General features: G+C 45.9%; 2 protein-coding genes across 3 annotated transcripts in view; one reads left to right on the top strand and one right to left on the bottom strand.

Annotated features, from left to right (window-relative positions):
* VPS4A (vacuolar protein sorting 4 homolog A) overlaps positions 1-1,604 on the top strand; it is a 65,972-nt gene extending 64,368 nt beyond the window's left edge. For both annotated transcript variants that reach the window (XM_033942021.1, XM_033942020.1), the window contains exon 11: positions 95-1,604. In XM_033942021.1, coding sequence (XP_033797912.1) covers positions 95-196 — 102 coding nt within the window. In that variant the 3' untranslated portion in view covers positions 197-1,604. The remainder of the gene's footprint in view (positions 1-94) is intronic.
* The window catches only part of COG8 (component of oligomeric golgi complex 8), a 73,470-nt gene continuing 54,392 nt past the window's right edge, over positions 1,530-20,607 (bottom strand). The window contains exons 7-9 of the mRNA XM_033942019.1: positions 17,301-17,327; positions 3,636-3,653; positions 1,530-1,802 (exon numbers count right to left, since the gene is read on the bottom strand). Of these exons, the coding sequence (XP_033797910.1) occupies positions 1,645-1,802; positions 3,636-3,653; positions 17,301-17,327 (203 nt within the window). The 3' untranslated portion in view covers positions 1,530-1,644. The remainder of the gene's footprint in view (positions 1,803-3,635; positions 3,654-17,300; positions 17,328-20,607) is intronic.

The raw sequence follows: 20,607 nt of genomic DNA, 5'->3' as shown, positions 1-20,607 counted from the left end.
TCTAGGAACGTGGGAGGGGAGGTGGTGTGGAACTGCAGACTGAATGGAATGCTGCTGCTCAATGGTTTCTAATGGTTTTCTTTTGCCTTGGCAGTCTGATATGCTGCGATCGCTAGCTACCACCAGGCCCACCGTGAATGCAGAAGATCTATTGAAAGTGAAGAAATTCACAGAGGACTTTGGACAGGAAGGTTAAGAGCTTTATACCCGAGGTTTAGCAGGGAAGAAGGCCTTGCAAAAACAGTTTATCTGTTACATCCTGTGTGTCTGTTGTTAGGGGTGGTTAGCAGGAGACGGCGAGAACCGAGGGTCCAGCTCTAAAGCTCATCCATTATGTATGGCGCTTGTGGCAGGAAACCCCTCCTCCAAGGCCTTCCTCTCTCACTCTTGCCTTTGTTTCATTGGGGGGGATTGTCTTTGTTTTCAAAATACCACATGGAAATTCTGCTTTTTGTCTGGTTATAGAAAGAAACATTTAAGGATGAGAGGAATGGTTTTGCTAAGCTTGCACCTGTTGGAAAGCGGGGGGTACCTGGCACATGGCTGGCCAGTTATAGCAGAGTGTGCTGAGAATACCCTGGCTCTTCTCCTGGGCCCAAATACTTTACTGTGAACAGCCCTTCTCTGGGTGCATCATGTATAAATTGATGGTAGAAGAGGATTGAGGCTAATTTTAAGAAAAAAGGGCCTAAGATAAAGAACAGGCTAAACACTACTTTTTTTGCTTGGAGAGTTCATGATTGGAGGCTTTCGTACCTAGTATGGCGGAAGGGAATTCCTCTTGCCACCTGTGTCTGAGTCCCTGTTAGCACTTCCATTTGTAACAAAGGGCTGAGGGGAAGGAAAAAATACCCCACTCGTTTCTCCAGGAAGAAGAGAGAGAGAAGCTCACAGCTCCAACCATTACTGTGTGTGTGAAGAGTGGCTGGTAGGAACCCTGTCACCTTCTTTTGCTGCGTTTAAGCATGAATTGAGTTTTGTGTGCATATGAAGGGAAACCCCCCACTGCACTGTACTCCCCTCCTCCTGCCTGAGTTGCTTTATGCAATATGATTGTATCATAGAATTCGAGCCCCAGGTACGGTGGAGGGTTGGCAAGGGGTTAAAACTAGTTCTTTGCTGCAGATTGTGCTGTTGGTATGATGCTGAGAAGTGTTGTATTTTGGTTCTAAAACCTAGGACTTTGTACACATTGTGGGAAGTTTGGGGAGTGCCTTTCATTATAAGCTATAAATCATCCATCCCTGCCGTTGTCTGTGCATGGTATTTTCACTCTGGGTTGGTTTATAGACCTGGCTGTTGAAGGCTTAGAATGGACATAAACTGCATTGTTCCTTCACTGGGCTTCTCATCTATTCATCATGGTAGCAAAGTATATGTGAGGAACACTGTAAAGAGGCACTATGGCTTCTAGTTTAGCTACTCTCATGTCAAAAATAACTAACCTAAAGGATAATGTGATTTCCTGCCTTACATACAAGGACTTATTAATATGTGAACAGCCTGGAACAAAAAGATAAGAAAGAGGGGAGCTGAAAATGGTGAACCTTTATTATTTTTTTCGCTGTAATCATAATTGTCATTAAAGTACAGAGTCTGCTTCATATGCCATCTATTCCTCCATGTGCATCTGGGAATGTGGAACTAGTCATTCACTTCCATCCAGTTAATGTTCACAAAAGTCTTGCTGTCCATTTTATCGACATACAGAAGGCCATGCAGGTGGTCCATCTCATGCTGGATGATCCTGGCTGGCCAGCCCTGGGCCTGCCAGCAGGCTGCTTCTCCTTTCTCATTCAGTCCTGGGGGAACAAATGCAGAAGTTAGAGCCAGTGTCTAAATGCACATTCCACGACTACAGTCCCAGTTGCCTTTGGGGTATTAAAAAGCCAAACTACCACTTGTTTGTAGTCTTGAGTCAACTATTTGTTATGTCAAGAATGAGATTACACCATAGCACAGGCCTACCTGTGACGGTTGTAGGGAGCCCATGCTAAAATGAAACTTTAGCTTTTATACAGTGTTTCCAGGATAGCAAATGTGGGCCTTGAAAATGGGTAGGTGATGCACTAATGTCAATTAGTTATAGGGGGCTGCTGCTCTTTGCAGTCTATCACTACAGCAGAAAAGCCTTCCAGGTCCAGGCTCATTCCTCAAGTGGAAAGGGACTTTCTTCTAGCCTTAACCCCTTTCGCCTTTGTAAGATGCAACTGTCCAGATCCATGTACCGTATATACTCAAATATAAACCAAAGTAGCCTTCCCCCCAAAAAGGAGGAAAAATGGTTGATTCAAATATAAACCAAGATTAGAAATTTGGGTGAGTATCTTTTGTCAGAGATCATGCCAAAACTAATCACTAATTCTTTATTGTCCCTCCAGACCGGCACAGACGGATAGGTTTACGCTCCTCTGCCAGCAGGCAAAGCCTGAGAACACATTGAATTTTGACAGTAGTACAAGAGGGCTGTACAGTCAGTCTGTTCTCAGTCTCCAGCAGGTGGAGGTGATAAGCCTGTGCAGTCTTTCCTCTGGTTAGTTAGGGCCTGTTGGATCTGATAGTGGCCTTGTCTTGCCCCTTTTTCTGTCCAGACAGAGCTTTGGGGCCCTTTCGGGGGTCCATCCTGTCCCTCAACCCATTCCCCCACCTCCCCAATTTTTTTTTTTGCTTAAGAGGTGCCTCAGCTGTACACCTTACCACAGTCTGGCAAAGACTACAGCTTTCAGAGCCTGTGGGGTCTGCTCCTTTAGATAAAGTTTTATTTCTTTTACAAAAAAAAAAAGTCCTAAGGCACTGCCGCTCTGAAGCAAAGCTTTTAATTGCTAACCAGCAGTTTGGGTTTTTTTCTCCTTAGCGATTCACAATGAGCACTTCTTTAATTTCTTTGAAGTGCTCAGTGTGTTCCCGCTGAGCAGTTGAGGGGGAATCCTTGTCGGCATTGTGTGCCAGTGAGCAGGGTTCCCCTTCGCTCGTGCACTGCTTGTTGGCCGGCGGTGGTGGGGAGGCCCAAGCTTTCCCTACCACCCACCCAGGGGATAACCCAGCCGTCGGGTCTACCAGCAGTGTGGGAAATCAGGTTTCCCTTACCGCCGATATTGCTTGGGATTCCCTTACTGTACCATCTGATTTTGCTGGCAGTTTTCCTTTAGCAGCTGGGTCCAGTTAGCATTTTTCAGCAGACTTTTCTTCGATTTTGGTGAGAAGGTCCACCATTTTGCCCGTGGCCTTAGGTGACCTCCCTCCTGTTTTAGAAAGACAGGGACAGGTCTCTGTTGTTTTTTCTTCATCAGCAGTGCGTGCTTTTGTGCTGCTAGAGGGTTTTGCTCCTGATTTTGTATTGGCCATGTACAAGGCTTACTTACAGGCGGCTGGAGGTTCTGCTTCTTTCCCAGGGCTCTCCAGTTCTTCTGGGGGGTTTCTCCTTTTGGCGTCTGCTCCCATCCAGTCCACCTCCCCACCTCTGTCCAAGTATCTATGTGTTTCATGGGATGAAGATTTTTTTCCTTGCTGACCTGGTCTCTTCTGATGAGGACGTGGACCTCTTGGGTGACCCCCAAGAACCTCTCGGGGGAGGGGGAGGATGTTTTTCTGAGCCGTCGGTTGGTGAAGATGCTTCGGTCATGTGTATTTTTCACTTGGAAGAGCTGCAGGAGCTTATTCTTTAGGTGTCTTCGGTTTTGCTTTTTGAGGAAGAAACTAAGAAACCCCTTTGGTTTGTGGACCCTCTGCTTCGGGAGATCCGGTTGGCCTCCTGTTCTTTTCCTGTTCATCAGGATATTTGGGATGTGGTGTACCACAGTAGAAGACTCCAGACATGCCTTTTCGTTTGACGCAGTCTATGGCTCGCCTTTATCCCATTGCTGATGTGGATAAGGATATCTTCAAGGCTCTTGTGGTTGATACTGTGGTTTCGGCCATTGCTCGCTGGCATATGGTGCCAGTGGAAGGCGGTTTGGCCTTGAGGGACACTCAGGACCACAGGATGAAGCCTCTCATTAAACAAAATTTGGACATGGCTGCCTTGGCTGTGGTCTGGTTTCCAGGGCCTGTTTCCGGTAGTCTGAGCATCTTCTTGACTGGGAGTCTGCTGATTGGTCTTTAGTGATCAGGAAGTGGCTAAGATCGAGCTCAGCATTTCTTCTTTCTGATGTCATGTATGACTTGTGGGCGTCGAGGTGGCTAAGATCGAGCTCAGCACGTCTTATCTTTCTGATGTCATGTATGACTTGTTGTGGGCATCAGTCACGTCTATGGCCCTTGGAGTGGCCACTCGGCATTCCCTATGGCTTCATGGTTGGTTGGCAGATGTGGCCTCTTAAGTCGAAGCTCAGTAAATTTTATTTTCGGGGTTCCTTCCTCTTTGGTGAGGAGTTGGACAAGGTTGTTCAGGCCTTGAGTTACTCCAAGGTGTCTGGCTTCTGGAGGGCAAGCCTCATTCGGCATCTCGGGGAAGCTAAGTTTCATAGGTATGGCCAGGATTTGGCCGCCTTTCCTTCCAGAGGATACTTTTTTCAGCACATTCAGTCCTTTCATGAAGCCGGCTGGGGAGGGGGGGTCGTAACACCTCCGGTGCCTCAACCTCCGCCCATCCTGGTCAATGATGGTGTTGGTGTTCAGGTCAAGTTTCAAGTTTCAAGTTTGACCTTTATTTGATGAATCGCTTATAATAATATCTAAGCGATGTACAGTAATAAAAACCATCAGAGTGTGGTAATACAATTAATTTACAATAGTTACTCATAAGACAGACAAAATTAGACGAACAGGAGGGGGTGGGAGGGAAGGGGAAAAGTTACAATATTGTTCTTTGTTAGAGAATGACATCGAAGGGGAAACACATTGGGTAATAAAGGGTTAGAAAGAATATTGGACCTAAAAGGTGCTAAAAGGTGGTATTTCATATGTCAAACGCGTCTTGAAATAGGTAAGTTTTTAAAATTTTCTTAAAAACAACGAGGTCAGTTTCGTTTTTAATGAAATTTGGAAGGGAGTTCCACAATGAGGGGGCTTTTACAGAAAATATATCATTTCGCCTAGTGCCTATGACTTTTAATGAGGGGACTGAGAGCAATTGTGAAGAAGAAGATCTAAGAGAACTTAAAGTTTTGTGTGGGACAATCATTTTAGCAATATATTGAGGTTCATTGAAGGTTAAAGTTTTGTAAACCAGGAATAAAATTTTAAACGTAATTCTATGGGTTATAGGAAGCCAGTGTGATTTAATTAGTAAGGGGGTGACATGGTCGAATTTCTTTGCGTTATGGATTAGTTTGATTGCTGTATTTTGGATAATTTGGAGGCGTCTATTTTCTTTTTGAGTTATATTAATTAGAAGAGAATTGCAGTAGTCCAGTTTGGAAATAATAAGTGAGTGAATTAAAATATTGAGGGATTTAGTATCTAAGAATGTAGAGATTGAACGTAAAAGCCGTAGTCTGTAAAAGCATGATTTGACTATTACACTGATATGATCGTGATAAGATAGATCTACATCAAGTGTTACACCTAGGATTTTTAGCTTAGGTACCGGTTCTATAGAAATATTGTCAAGTGTGAATGGTATTTTTTGGGATATATCTCTTTTCCAAGTGAAAAGCATGGATTTGGTTTTTTGAGTGTTTAGAACCAGTTTGTTATTGTTTAGCCAGTTTTTAATTTTTTCTAGTTTGTCATTGATGATTTTTATTTCTGCAGAGTTTTCTGGATTGAGAGGGTGCATCAGTTGAATGTCGTCTGCATAAGAAAAGGTTGTAAATCCTAGTGACTGTGACATGGTGATGAGTGGGGATAGGAAAATGTTGAATAGAAGAGGAGAAAGTATTGATCCTTGTGGAACTCCAAAAGATGAGGGGAAAAATTCGGAATAGGATTCATTGAATTTAACTCTAGAGAGACGTTCCGATAAAAAGGAGGTTAGCCATTGTAAGACTTGGCCCTCTACTCCTAGTGATTGTAGACGATTGAGAAGAATTTCATGATCTATGGTATCGAAGGCTGCGGATAGATCTAAGGAAAAGAGAGCTACAGATTTGTGATGGTCAAGGAAGTAGTGAATGTTAGTGACAAGACCAATCATGGAATATTCGGTACTGTGATATTTACGAAAACCTGTTTGGTTTGGATGTAACGCATTAGAGGATTCAATGAAGTCAGATAGTTGTTCGAAAACTAGTTTTTCCGTCAGTTTCATTAGGAATGGAAGATTTGAAATGGGGCGGTAATTAGATGAGTCATCTTGGCTGGACTTAAAGTTTTTTAAAATTGGTATTACAGTGGAAGTTTTCCAAGCAGAAGGAACGGTAGCAGAAGATAAACACTTTTGAATGAGAGATAGAATAAAAGGACCAAAGAAATCGAAATATTTTTTTATATAAAATGGCGGAATAATTTCAGTAGGAGAACCTTTTAAGTTGATTGATTTGAGGTGTCTTTCAATGTCATTTATAGTTGGAATTTTGAAATTTGTGCATTTGGCTGTTGGAATAGAGTTAATTGTAGATAGATTTTCGAAACCCGGAGAGATTAATGTATTGGTCGAGAATGTTTGTCTTATTGTTGATATTTTTTGGCAGAAATAGTCAGCTAATTCTTGAGCTGTCAGTAATGATGTTTGATTTGGCATATTTTTATTTTTTTCTGGGTTAAATGATTTTAAAATATTAAAGAGGACAGAAGTGTTTTTTGCCTTTTGAATTTTGTTATTGTAGAAAGGTTCCGGTGAAAGCCCATTTATGGGAATTTTACCAGGGATGGACTGGGATCACGACAGATCAGTGGGTCTTGGAGGTGATTTGGGACAGCTGTGTCCTCAAGTTTGGGCATTGCAAGATCTTTTTCTCTTTTCCCTTTGTCAGTTCGCTTGAAAGAAACAGACGTTTCGTCGGAGCTCCAGGCTGTGGTGCCAGTGCCTTCCCTGGTGATCCGCTCCAGCAGGTGCTTCATGGTGCCCAAGAAAGAGGGGTCTTTTCAACCTATTCTGGATCTGAATGGTGTGAACCAGGCACTCCGGGTCACTTCATTTCATATGGAGACCCTCAAGTCAGTCATCTTTGCGGTGCAGGCCAGAGAATTCCTGACTTCTCTCAATCTGATGGATGCTTACCTTGATATTCCGATTTGGGATTCTCAACAGTGATTCCTTTGCTTTGTGATTTTGGGAAAGCATTATCAGTTTTGTGCATTTCGGTTTGGTCTAGGCACAGCTCCACATACTTCACCAAGGTTGTGGTGGTGGCGGCAGCCTTCTTTAAAGAGGGCATCTTGGTTCATCCCTATCTGGATGACTGGTTGATTCGAGCAGTCCTTTCAGGAGAGCTCCTGAGTCACAGCTCAGGTCGTGGAGTTACTGCAATCACTGGGCTGGGTTGTCAACCTTTCAAAGAGTCAGTTGGCTTCGTCTCAGCACTTGGAGTATCTCGGAGTTCTCTTCAACACCAGTCTAGGGAGGGTCTTATTTCTCAAGGCCTGAATGCTGAAGTTACAGTCGCAGATTTGCTCTCTGATGGATTCTCATTGTCTTCAGGTGCAAATAGCGGCCTCCTTGGAGGTGGTCCGGTGGGCTTGGGCTCACATGTGCCCCCTTCAGTATGTTCTTCTTTGGCAGTGGTCCCTGCAGATTCACGAATTGGACTCTCCGGTCTCTCTTTGCGGGTTGGTTCTTCGCAGCCTGCGCTGCTGGCTTCAGTCTTCCAATCTGTCAATCAGTTTCTAATTCAGTTTACCACTTTGGGTCCTAACTTCAGCCCTTCAATTTTGTTGAAGAACATCTTATGAGGAGCCATGTCAAAGGCTTTGCTAAAATCTAAGTAAATTACATCTAGCATATGCCCTTGATCCAATTCTCTGGTCACCCAATCAATCAGATTCGTTTGGCACGATTTACCTTTAGTAAAACCATGTTGCCTTGGTTCCTGTAACCCATTAGATTCTAGGAATTTCATTATCCTTTCTTTCAGTAATGCTTCGGTTATTTTTCCAAAAACCGAAGTAAGGTTTACCGGCCTGTAGTTTCCCACTTCATCTCTGCGACCACTTTTGTGAATGGGGACCACATCCTTTCTCTTCCAATCTCCAGGAACCACTCCTGTCTCCAAAGATTTGTTGAACGAATCTTTAATAAGACCCGCCAGAACCTCTCTAAGTTCCCTCAATATCTTGGGATGGATCCTGGTCTGGTCTCATTGCTTTGTCCACCTTTAATTTTTCAAGTTGTTCATAAACACTTTCTTCCGTGAATGGTAAAATATGTTTAATATTATGTTTAAGTATTTATATACCACTTATAGCCTAAGTGGTTTACATTCAGGTACTCAAGCATGTTTTCCCTATCTGTCCCGGTGGGCATCACATTCTATCTAATGTACCTGGGGCAATGGGGGATTAAGTGACTTGCCCAGGGTCATACGGAGTAGCATGGGGTTTGAACCCACAACCTTAGGGTGCTGAGGCTGTAGCTCTAAACACTGCCCCACGCTCCATTCGTATGTGTAACTTTGCCAGACAATCTTGGTCCTTCTCCAGGATCATCTTCCGTGAACACAGAAGAGAAGTATTTGTTTAGCATGCTTGCTTTTTCCTCATCACTCTCCACATATCGATACATATAATCTTTAGTCTCTCAATTCATCCAGTGAGATAATCAAGTTTGCAGATGACACAAAGCTATGCCGGGCCATCAAATCGCAGAAGGACAGTGAAGAACTCCAGAGTGACTTGAGCCGATTGGAGAATTGGGCAGATAAATGGCCACCACGATTGCAGGCTGCTTTGAAGAGCAGGTCAGAAAACGCCGGGATGGAGGAAGGGGATCAATACAGGGGGCCAGGGGGAGAGGGAAAGGGGGCTGCTTTGGGGGGAGGGGTGTGCTGGGGGGAGACAGAAGGGGCCATGGAGAGATAGGGAGAGGGAAAGGGGGCTGCTTTGGGGGGGAGGTGTGCTGAGGACAGACAGCTTTGCTCTGGGGGAAGACAGAAGGGGCCATGGAGAGACAGGGAGAGGGAAAGGGGGCTGCTTTGGGGGGAGGGGTGTGCTTGGGGCAAATAGCTTTGCTCTGGGGGGAAGACAAGGGGCCATGAAGAGACAGGGAGAGGGAAAGGGGGTTGCTTTGGGGGGAGGGGTGTGCTTGGGGCAAACAGCTTTGCTCTGGGGGGGGAGGCAGAAGGGGCCATGGAGAGACAGGGAGAGGGAAAGGAGGCTGCTTTGTGGGGAGGGGTGTGCTGGGGGGGAGACAGAAGGGGCCATGGAGAGATAGAGGGAAAGGGAGCTGTTTTTGGGGGAGGGGTGTGCTTGGGGCAAACAGCTTTGCTCTGGGGGAGAAGACAGTTAAGGAGAGGGAAAGGGGGCTGCTTTGGGGGAGGTGTGTGCTGGGGGCAGACATCTTTGCTCGGGGGGGAGGGAAAGACAGAAGGACACAGACAGCGGCCAAGGAGAGAGAGATAAAGAAACAGACAGACACATCTATTCTAGCACCCGTTAATGTAACGGGCTTAAAAATTAGTAAGAACATAAGAATTGCCACTGCTGGGTCAGACCAGTGGTCCATCCTGCCCAGCAGTCCGCTCACGCGACAGCCCTCAGGTCAAAGACCAGTGCTGTAAATGAATCTAGCCTCACCTGCATACGTTCCAGTTTGGCAGGAACTTGTTCAACTTTGTCTTGAAACCCTGGAAGGTGTTTTCCCCTATAACAGACTCCGGAAGAGCATTCCAGTTTTCCACCACTCTGGGTGAAGAAGAATTTCTTTAGGTTTGTACGGAATCTATCCCTTTTCAACTTTAGAGAGGGCCCTCTTGTTCTCCCTACCTTGGAGAGGGTGAACAGTCTGTCTTTATCTACTAAGTCTATTCCCTTCAGTATTTTGAACGTTTTGATCAAGTCCCCTCTGTCTCCTCTTTTCAAGGGAGAAGAGGCCAGTTTCTCCAGTCTCTCACTGCACTGCAACTCCTTCAGCCCTTTAACCATTTTAGTTGCTCTTCTCTGGACCCTTTTGAGTAGTACCGTGTCCTTCTTCATGTATGGCGATCAGTGCTGGACGCAGTATTCCAGGTGAGGGCATACCATGGCCCAGTACAGCGGCATGATAATCCTCTCCGATCTGTTCGTGATCCCCTTCTTAATCATTCCTAGCATTCTGTTCACCCTTTTTGCCGCCGCCGCACATTGTGCAGACAGCTTCATCGACTTATCCACTTCCAACAGATTGAAGTCACCCAACAGCAGCAGTACCTCTTTCTTTCCAAATTTTTTGATATCTGCAATCGGATCTTTTATCAGTTTGCTGCAATTGAGTCAGAGGTCTGTAGATTACACCTACATAGATAGAAATTTCATCTTCTCTTTTCAGAGCGATCCATATCGCTTCTTCCTCTCCCCAGATCCCCTGCATTTCAGTCGCTTGGATATCAATCAGCTATTCCGCCACCTTTTTGGCCTTCTCTGTCCTTCCTAAAAAGATTATATCCCAGTATGTTTGCATCCCATTCATGGGAGTCACTGAACCATGTCTCTGTGATAGCAACAATAGCCAGGTCTGCCTCTAACATTAGGGCTTGCAGATCATGAACTTTGTTGCTTAAACTGCGAGCGTTTGTGGTCATTGCTTTCCAGCTATCTTTCAGTGATAAACTGGTTCAGAAACACAAAGCAAAGATATTGTCTGTGAGAGTGATGGATGGAAATATGAAGATACACATCCTGAAGGTCTATTGATGTGAGCCAAGCGTCGACTTGGAAAAGCGGAGCAATGGCGAATACCGTGAGCATGCGGAACTTCTCCTTCAATATGAATTTGTTTAAATTCCACAGGTCTAAAATTGGACGGACCCCTACTATCTTCTTTGGAATGAGGAAGTATCTTGAATAAAACCCCTGGCCCTACTGAAGTTCTGGAACCGGTTCTACCACCTGAATGTCCAGCAGCCGAGACAACTCGTGTTGCAATGGAAGCAGGTGAGATGGTTGAATTAGCTGATGTGATGGGGGGCACCATGGAGGGGGAGCCTGGAAACGATGTCGGTATCCAGTCTGAATGATGCGCGAGACCCGCCAGGTATGGAGAAAAAACCGCAACTGACCTCCCACTGGGACAGCGGGAAGTGGAGGGTTGTCAAAAAGATTGTTGGGGCTTCTGCCCAGCAGGCTGAGAGGGTTTCGGAGATCTACGGTCTCGTGGAGCCCTGTTGGAGAATTGTTGCTTATAGGGCCGAAACTGCTTTTGAGGATAGGGAGCATATTGTCTGGCAGCAGAAAACGATTTCCTGGGATTAAAATTCCTTTGAGAAGGCTGCTGCTTCTTAAAGGGCTGTTTAGAGTGATGCGCAGTATCCTCCTCCAAAGCATCAAGGGTGGTGCAATCTTCCTTAAGACCCTTAATAAGGTCTTTGACTTTGTCTCCAAATAAGCTGTCACCCAGGCAAGGAGCATCGGCCACTTTCGCATGGATGTCCACCCCCAATTTAGAGCATTGCAACCATGCCAGTCTCTGGGTGCAAATACCAGTAGCCGCTCCCCTCATAGCGGTGTCAAATGCATCATCAGCTGCTCGGATCAGGTTCTTGGAGCATTCCTCAAAGTTGGAGAGGATGGCATTGAAAGCCTCCTGTGTGGGCACCAGTAATGTATCAACTAATTTTCTCATATCTTCCATATTAGAATATAAATATTGGGTGTAGATTAATTGATGTACTGCAATTTTTCTAGACAGCATGGAGTTTTGGTAAGATCGTTTCCCCATGGCGTCCATGATGTGCATATCCCGGTCTGGTGGAGTAGATGCAAAGTCCTTGGAGGATTTGGACTTTCGTAAAGCAGAGCGGACAACCAGGGATTGGTGAGGCAGTTGAGTTGTGCCAAACCCCGCTACGTCCTGGACTTTATATTTATGCTCCAAACTGCATTTAGTGACCCTGGACGAGTAGGGGGTGTTCCAGATTGCCTTCTGAGATTCAGCCAAATTATCATGAAGGGGCAACGAGACCACTTCTTTGGGAATGTGAAAATATTTAAGCACTTGAAGTCTCTGTTTCCTGGGGTCCGGTTGAGCAGTGGTGGTCAATTGTAAGGAAGTCACCATCTTGGATAGGAAACGTGGGTATGACGTGTCTTCAGGGGGTGATGCCCTATCCCGCTCAGATGGAGTATCCTCATGAGCCAGTGAAGAGAGCAGGGGGTCTGTCTGCAGATCAGGCGAGGGAGAACCTGAGGAGGATGCATATGATGAATGGATCTCTGCTGTAGAGAATGACACGGTGACAAAATTCATCACCGTTCCCGTCCCATGTCATTTTCTAGTGTCTATTTCAACCTCGGTCATTCTACACCAGCATTCTTCAAAGCAATTATACCCTGATTCTTCCCTCTCTCCTTAAAGAATGACATGAAGATGGTTTCCCGCGGTTATCCGCGGGGACGGGAACGGTGATGAATTTTGTCACCGTGTCATTCTCTACTCTACTGCCATAGAAGAGGTAGTGGAGACAGAGTCAGAGAGATGGCCATCCACCCTGTTCGATAGGCTGAGCGGAGGAGAGGCGGAAAGCAGTTGTTGTTGCTGAAAGAGCTGGAACAGTTGAAAAAGTGCAGGCTGCATCAGAGACTGAGACTGCTGAAGCAGAGGAGGAATTAAATCCTGGGCTGGTGCAGCAGCAGTAGACAAGGTAGGAGGAGAGCCTGAGGAGGAGGAAGAAGTAGAGGAAATAATATGTTTAGCTTTCCTCTGCACTTTCCTTGGGGGACTGGCTGAGGCCGATTGCCTATGCCGGTCTGGGGAGGTAGAAAGCAGTGCTGCAGGCTCTTTAAGAAGAGGAGCTCTGTGCCGACGGCTGGATTCAGTCGGTGCCGAGGGCAGGACCAAGAGGGGAGCGATCCAGCAGGCATTGGGCAGAGGGAGCAGTGGCTGAGTCAATAGGAAGCGTCCCTGCGTGTGACGTCATTGGCACCAACGTGACACACGCAGGAGACGCTGGTGCCTGAGCCGGCTTGCGGAGGACAAGCTTTGGCACCTTGGGAGGCGGCCCCAGCGGCTCCGATGCCCCTTGCAGACAGGCGGAGGGGAGAACGGAAGCCGCTTTGGGGGGCAGCTCGAAATCCTTCAGTTTTAGCGCTCGAATCTTCAGAGAACGCTTGTTCAGCTTAGCGCAAAGAGCGCAGGTCATGGTGTGATGGTGGGGCCCCAGAAAACGAATGCACGAAGCATGCGGGTCCGTCACCGACATCTTGTGAGCACAGGTGGAGCAGCGCTTAAAACCAGGTTTGATTTGCTCCGACATGTTAAATCAAAGCCAAATTCCTGTAGGACAAAAGTTGAAATAAAAGTTGAAGCGATATGTGAAACGGCGTACACCGTTGACTACCGAGTCGGACAATATCGCGGAAACTTTTAAAACTGGGTTTGTCGGTTGGGGGTTTGTTTATATACGGGGCAGAATGGATACATTCGGGTAGGAGGGCTGGCACATGCGCAAAGCTCTTTAGCTTTGCAGCTTTTAGACTGCCGGGTCGGCTCCATCACGGGGACGTCACCAACTTGTGTTGCTGGAAGATCTCTGTCCAGGGAGAACTATCTTTACTACCATCACATCTTGTCTTTTGCTGGGGGTGGCCTCCATAATTGTATTTCATACATACGCCACCCCCACCTTCTAGTTTAAACGCCTGGAAACATATTGTCTAAATTTCTCAGCAAGGATTCTTTTTCCTTCTATAAGATGTTACCCATCATTACAATATAGTCTCTTGTCTTTCCATGTCTTTCCCCATCCACCTATGTACACAGAACCATTTATTGAAGTCCTCTGTGTTTTTTTACTCTCCCTTTCATATGCAGGCAGTACTTCTGAAAAAACTAGAGTCTTTACAAAAGGTTTCAGGCCCTCACCAAGCTCCCTGCGCTGCAAGTATAGAGCTTTTGGCCAGGTCATATTACCCAGATTGGTGTTAAAATCCTTCGTTTCTTCCTTAATTATAGTCAGTATTTGCCTGGTACTTCTGGTCTCCTCGCCCTGTGTTCCAAGGTTAATGCTTTTCTGTTTAGGGTGTTTCTCTCTCAAGTTACCTTCACTGGTTCCAGTCCCACCTCAATTGTTTTCTTGGGTATGGCAATGCACTAGTGGAGCAAAGGAATTCTATAGAGGTAATATTTGTGAAGATGGATGTTTCTGTTGCTGTCTTCCGGAGCCTACTGTGACCCATTTATTCCTAGGTTGTTTTATTCTTTGAAGCAGAGGTGGTAAGTTGGTATGAGTTTGCAGAGCTCCTCTTTAATACTAGCAATTTGAAGACTGATGGGGCAAGCCTTAAGCCTCCAAATTATGTGTCTTGGAATTAAAGCATCAAAGTGATTGCATTGAATAAAAGTTATCTTGATTGGTTGGAAAGTGAATTGATTTGAGTAGTTTTGATTATTTGGTTCTCTATATATGAGCAGTGATATTACCCTTTTTCCTATGAGAAGGAAGAGGAAATATGACTTAGCAGAGGACAGATTTTTATTTTTTTTAGCAAGAAGCAGGGAGAAGAGAATTTAGGCAGGTATAATGCAATAATCAGTGTTAAGAGCAGAATATGAAATTCTGTGTAACCTAGCTTTCAGAAGTTTCCAATACATTCTTTCTCCCTCAGCACTGTCCCAGTGAAAACAAAACCGCCTTCTCGTGGCAGATCCACTTCTTCTATCCCTCTCAAATGATATTTTGACTTAGGGTCCCATTCCCATGTTCAATCCAGGTCCCTTTTGTCTTACGGCTTGGCAAGAAAAGATATTCAGATAAAGTGATCTCTATTTTTTTTTGAGCTTTCACTGGTTTTCTACGTCCAGGGCTTATGTGCATATTTGGCGCCTTTTCGAGGATTGGTGTTCTGTTTGGGTAGTCATTCCCCTGCATGTGTCCCTGCCTCAGTTTGGAGTTTTTGCAGGATGGCCTGGAGGGCAATCTTGCCTGGTCCTCTCTGAGGGTTCAGGTTATAGCCTTGTCCTCCTTTAGAGGTCTTTTGTGTAGTCAACGGTTGTGATCTGTTTCTTGAGAGCGGCAAAGTTGATTCGACCTCTGGTTTGCCCTTCGGTTCCAGCTTGGGATCTCAATCTGGTGCTTTCAGTGTTGATTTGTCTCCTGTTTGAGCCTCTTGGCTCCTACACTCTGAAGGATCTTACTTTAAAGTCGGTTTTTCTTGGCATGTGTCAGAGTTACAAGCCTTCTGTAGTCATGCTCCCTTGAGCGGGTGGTGTTGCAGTCTGTTCCTTCCTTTCCTCCTAAGGTCATTTATGTGAATCAGACAGTTGCCCTTCCGGTTTGGGTAGTCGGGAGGTTACTGTAGAGCAGTGACAGCTGCATAAATTGGATGTCCGCAGAGTTCTCTGTATTTATGTGAAACGCACTCAGGAGTTTAAGCGGATCGTTTTTTTAATTCTCCTTGCGGGCAGTCGTAAGGGGGAAGGTGTCTCTAAGGCTTCAGTTACATGCTGGATCAAAGAAACTATCACTTTGACATTCCTTCTTCAAAAGAAACCAGTTCCAAATTTTCTCAAAGCTCATTCCATTTGGGGTCAGGCGAATTCTTGGGCTGAGACTAGAGAGTTGCGCGGGGACAGAAATCCCACCCGTCCCCGCCAAAGTCCCACCCGTCCCCACCCGTCCCCGTGAGGACTCCCACCCGTCCCCGTGAGGACTCCCACCCGTCCCCACCCGTCCCCGTGAGGACTCCCACCCGTCCCCACCCGTCCCCGCGAGGAATCCCCTCCGTCCCCACCCGTCCCCGCGAGGAATCCCCTACGTCCCCGCCTGTCCCTATAAACTACAGAAATAGTTATTTCATTTAATTATGCTACTGAATTAAAGGCTCTGGTAGAAACCCATTTAAAAATAAGCAAAAAGACTTTATTAATTTGGAAATATTAATTGGGAAGAATACATACTTTGTAAACGGGTTTCTACCAGAGCCTCTAATGTTTATAAATTTTTATCAACACAACTAATATACTACTTTATCCTTAAGCAAAAAAAAAAAAATAATAATAATTTTTTTCCTACCTTTATTGCCTGGTTTCTGCTTTCCTCATGTTCTCATTCAGTTCCTTCCATCCACTGCCTCTCTTCTCTCTGTGTCTTCCATTTGCTCTGTTACTGTGCCTCTCCCTTTCTCCCCCCTCCCAAATTGGTCTGGCACCCATCTTTTTCCCTCCGCTCCCCCCATAGTCTGGCACCTCTGTCTTCTTCCCTGCCAGCGTCTTCTTCCCATTCCCTCTTCCCCATTTCCTTTCAGTGTCCTTCTCCCCCACCATCTTTCCCATGTCCTGTCAGGCAGCATCCTTCTCCCCTCTCTGCCTTCCCCATGTCCTTTCAGTGGCATTCTCCACCCCTTTGTCTTCCCCAGTGCTTTCAGGGTCCTTCCCCCCCCTTCCTCCCGTTTACCCCATGTCCTTTCAGCGTTCTTTTCCACCCCTTTGTCTTCCCCAGTGCTTTCAGGGTCCTTCCCCCCCCCCTTCCTCCCGTTTACCCCATGTCCTTTCAGCGTTCTTTTCCACCCCTTTGTCTTCCCCAGTACTTTCAGCGGCCTTCTCCCCCCTTAAGCGTCTTTTCTTCTCCACTCCACCTTTCCTCCCTCCCTGCCTCCACCTTTGTGGCGCTTTTGCACCCGACCGACAACAGAACAGGCCCGGTCGGACAAATCTCCCTGTCCTGTAGCCGCGAATCTAAATTACCTTCTTGCAGCAGCTGGAGTAGTGAAGCTGCTGTAAGAGGTAATTTAGATTCGCGGCTACAGGGCAGGGAGATTTGTCGGCCGGGCCTGTTGTCGGTCGATCGGGGGACCTGACCGGCTGTGCACATTCTCCGGGGCGGACCGCCCCATCCCCCCTCTTTCGTACGCCATTGCCTTCTTCCTACCTGCCCTGCCGCACACAGCAGACCGGAAGTCTTCCTGATGTCAGCGCTGACGTCGGAGGAAGGGAGGGCTTTGCTTAAGCCCTCCCTCCGACGTCAGCGCTGACATCGGGAAGATTTCCGTTCGGATGTGTGCTGCGACAAGGCAGGTAAGGAGAAGGAGACTACCCTCACGGCTCGACCAACCCCGCTGCGATCCAACCCTGCAGGAACCCCGCGACCCTCGGAGGCGTCCCCACGGGATCCCCGCAACCCTAGGGGGCGTCCCCACGGGATCCCCGTGACCCAAAGGGGGAACCCGCGGGATCCCCGTCATCCCCGTTCCCGTGCAGCTCTCTAGCTGAGACCTCTCTTGTGTCCCCGGTGGATATCTGTAAGGCTGCAGTTTGGTCTTTGCATTCTTTTGTGCATCGCTACTAGGTGGACGTTCAGTTGCATTGGGACAAGTAAGTTCTTGTGGCGGCACTTCATGGTTCCCACCCATTATGGGCACTGCTTTGGTATATCCCATCTGTCTGTGATGGTCTGAAGGGACAATAAAGAAGGAGAAATTAGATTCTTACCTACTAATTTTCTTTCTTTTAGTCCCTCCAGACTGGCACAGAACCTGCCCTGTGTTTTTTTGGGGGGGTTTTGTCCTTGGTTTTTATCATGAAGAGTCAGTTTATTCTGTGGTGCCTTTTCTTGGTTTTTAGGGAGTGTGCTTGGAGCAGCAGCAGCATCTGGTTCGTCTGATTTAGCTGGCGAACTGTGGGGACACTTTTTGGGCTTTGGTCTAGTCAGTAGTATCCAACAGTGTCTCTAATCTAATTCTTAGTCTTATATACTGAATTGTCTCCTAAAAATAGGAGCTCTATTTGGTTTACATAATTAGATCACAAAGAAAAATCCATTAACATTCATTGACGCTATAGCCTAAAATACTCCATTGGAGTGTGGAATTTGTTGTGGTTAGGGGTTTTTTCTAGTTAGGTCCTGCTTGGCTATTCATTAGGCTGATTGTAGATGGGACTGCACAGCCCAAAGTCAATGTGTTCTCAGTCTCCACCTGTTGGCAGAGGAGTGTAAACTCATCCTTCTGTGCCGGTCTGGAGGGAATAAAAAAACGTAAAATAGCAGGTAAGAACCTAATTTCTCCTTTTGCAGTTGGGCTGTTTTGAGTCCAAAAAAGCTGAGAGAGCCGACAAATATCTTCCTACTTGGGGCCACACCAACCAAAGTTTCTGGACTTCTATCCCCATCTGGCCTCAATTACACACACAGAAACAGAAAAACCATTTTCAAATACAAACTCACAAAATAAATGTACTATTGTACACCAACAAAACCCTAATATGCCAATCTCTGCACACAGAACAGTCCAAAATATAAAAACAACAGATTGAAATGTCAGCTTTGAAAATTTACATCAGTAAACTGAAAATAAAAATATTTTTCCTACTTTTGCTATCTGGCGATTTTTTTTTATTTTTCTGATCTTGTTCCCTTTGTGTTTTTAACTCTGTTTCCAAGGCCTCCTTATGCATTTGCTGTTTCTTTCCTCGCCCTCGTTTTTTGCACCATATCCATCTTTGGCACAGATTTTCATATTCAGTTTTCTTCCATTTTTTTACCTCCATCTCAAATCTTTCTTTCCATATCTTCCCCTCTCCTCCGTCCATGTGCACCATCTCTTCCCCTCTATCCATGTGTCCCTCCTGTTTCTCTCCTCTCTGCCCCTCTCGTTCAGCATTTCTCCCTTCTTCCTCCCTCCCACCCCTCACTTTCGTGGGTACTTTTCAGAGGTGTCTGGACGTGGCAACCGTTCTCACAAGTCCAGCACGACTCTGAAGCTTCTCTGATGCAAGCCGCTGAGGTGGAAACAGGAAGGTGTATCAGAGGAGAGGTTTTGGGGCAATCGCACAGGACTTGTGAAAACTCTGAAAAGCGCTCATGAAGGTCAGGGGAAGGGAGGAAGATGGCCCAACAAGGGGAAGAGGTTGAGTGGCGCTGAAGGGACGGGGAGATGGAGAGGGGAACAGATGCTGAAAATAAGTAGAGAGAGAGGGAGGAGCAGATGCTGGATAGAAGGGGGGAGTGATGGGGGAACAGACGCTGAAGGGAAGTGGGGAGGAGAGAGAGGGGAGCAGATGCAGAGAGAGGAGTCAAGATGCTAGAAGGAAGTGGGGAGGAGAAAGGGGAACAGACACTGGAGGGGAGAGAGCAGGGAGCAGACTCTGGAAGGAAGTGAAGAGAAGAGAGAGAGCGCACATACTGGATTGAAAGAAGAGATAAAGAAAAAAGGACACCCAGCACTTCAGGTTTATTAAAATTTACAATCTCACCTATTTGAATTAAACTTTCTACTCTACTTACAATTAATATCAAAAAGAGAAAGAGGTTGCAAGAAAAGACATTAACAGGATTCTGAGGGGAAAGGGTGGAACTACAGAAAAGTGGGAAGTACAATAGGAGAGCTATGTGTCTTGGACATCTGGAAAAAATTGGTTTAATTTAGTTTAAAGAATATGCATCTTTAAAAATAAAAGTTTTAAAATCTGATATGAATCTTGAGTTTCAAGAGAGGTGTGAAGATGTAAAGTAACGGAGGGAATCCCAGGGAGGTAGGGTTGTGCACCAAAAAGGAGGATTCAAGAAAGCTCAGGACTCTTGTCCACCCACTATTAATGGCAACCCCAACTGTGCAGGTACTGCACCAGGAGTGACCACGTTAATCTCGGAATAGTAGACTTAAGCATAAAGATAAGACTTTCCTGCCTCACAACTCCGTAAAACATTATAAAAAATGTACCTCAGCTTTTGCAACTGACCCATCTAACCCCCGCTCCAAATGCAATTACCTTTCTCACTACCTAATTTATCACTTCACCCTGAATTGTTGCCTTATAAGCCTCCCATCATCTACACGATGAATAAGCAGCCAGCAAGTTATGATAAAAATAATCAGTTGTGGCCACAGCCACCACCTCCTGGTAGCATTCAACCTCTGCCGAGGCCTCTTTTTTACAGAAAAGTCACTCTTTAACTTCATCAACCCAGCTGTGTGATCCAAAACTACAGATCCGTGACTCCATCATAAAAGATAATAGAGAATGACACGGGGACAGATTTTTCCCTGTCGCTGCAGGAACTCAAATTCCCCGTCCCATCCGCATGAGCTTTGTCATTTTTCCTGTATGCTCTGCCTTAATTGCACAAGCCTTAAACACTTATGATTTTAAAGCATTGAGGCTTGTGCAGATGAGGAAAATGAGTTCCCACAGTGACGGAAAAATTTGTCATTCTCTAACGCAGATATTAAAAAATATTACGTAAGACATATGAACAGGCGAGAAAAAGATGTACTGCCTTGTAGTAGGAACCTGCAAACGCCACAGATCCACCAAGCCCAAATATTGCCTAACAGAGGCAATGACTTGCTTTTGGCTGCCTCTGACTCACTAACTGTCTATCCAAATTCACCTCCTGAATTTGATTAAAGTCCCACAAGAACATAAACCTCCCCCAACTTAATTAGCTATGGTATGAAAAAATTCTGGCAAACAAAAGCAGCTTCCCCCCCCCCCAGTCTGAAATGGTGACAGAGTTAAAAAAGCATGGGAGGATCTCGAATCGGAACATAATGGTATATATTGAAGAACTAAGGCCAGTACTGGGCAGACTTGCATGGTCTGTGTCCCGTATATGGCCATTCAGTTGAGGATCTAATCTTCTATTTGTGCGTTGCTTATAC

The sequence above is a fragment of the Geotrypetes seraphini genome, chromosome 4, assembly GCF_902459505.1.
Source record: "Geotrypetes seraphini chromosome 4, aGeoSer1.1, whole genome shotgun sequence".
Taxonomy (NCBI): Eukaryota; Metazoa; Chordata; class Amphibia; order Gymnophiona; family Dermophiidae; genus Geotrypetes; species Geotrypetes seraphini.
Note: the sequence above shows the minus strand (reverse complement) of the source record. Positions and strands in the feature narration are given on the sequence as shown.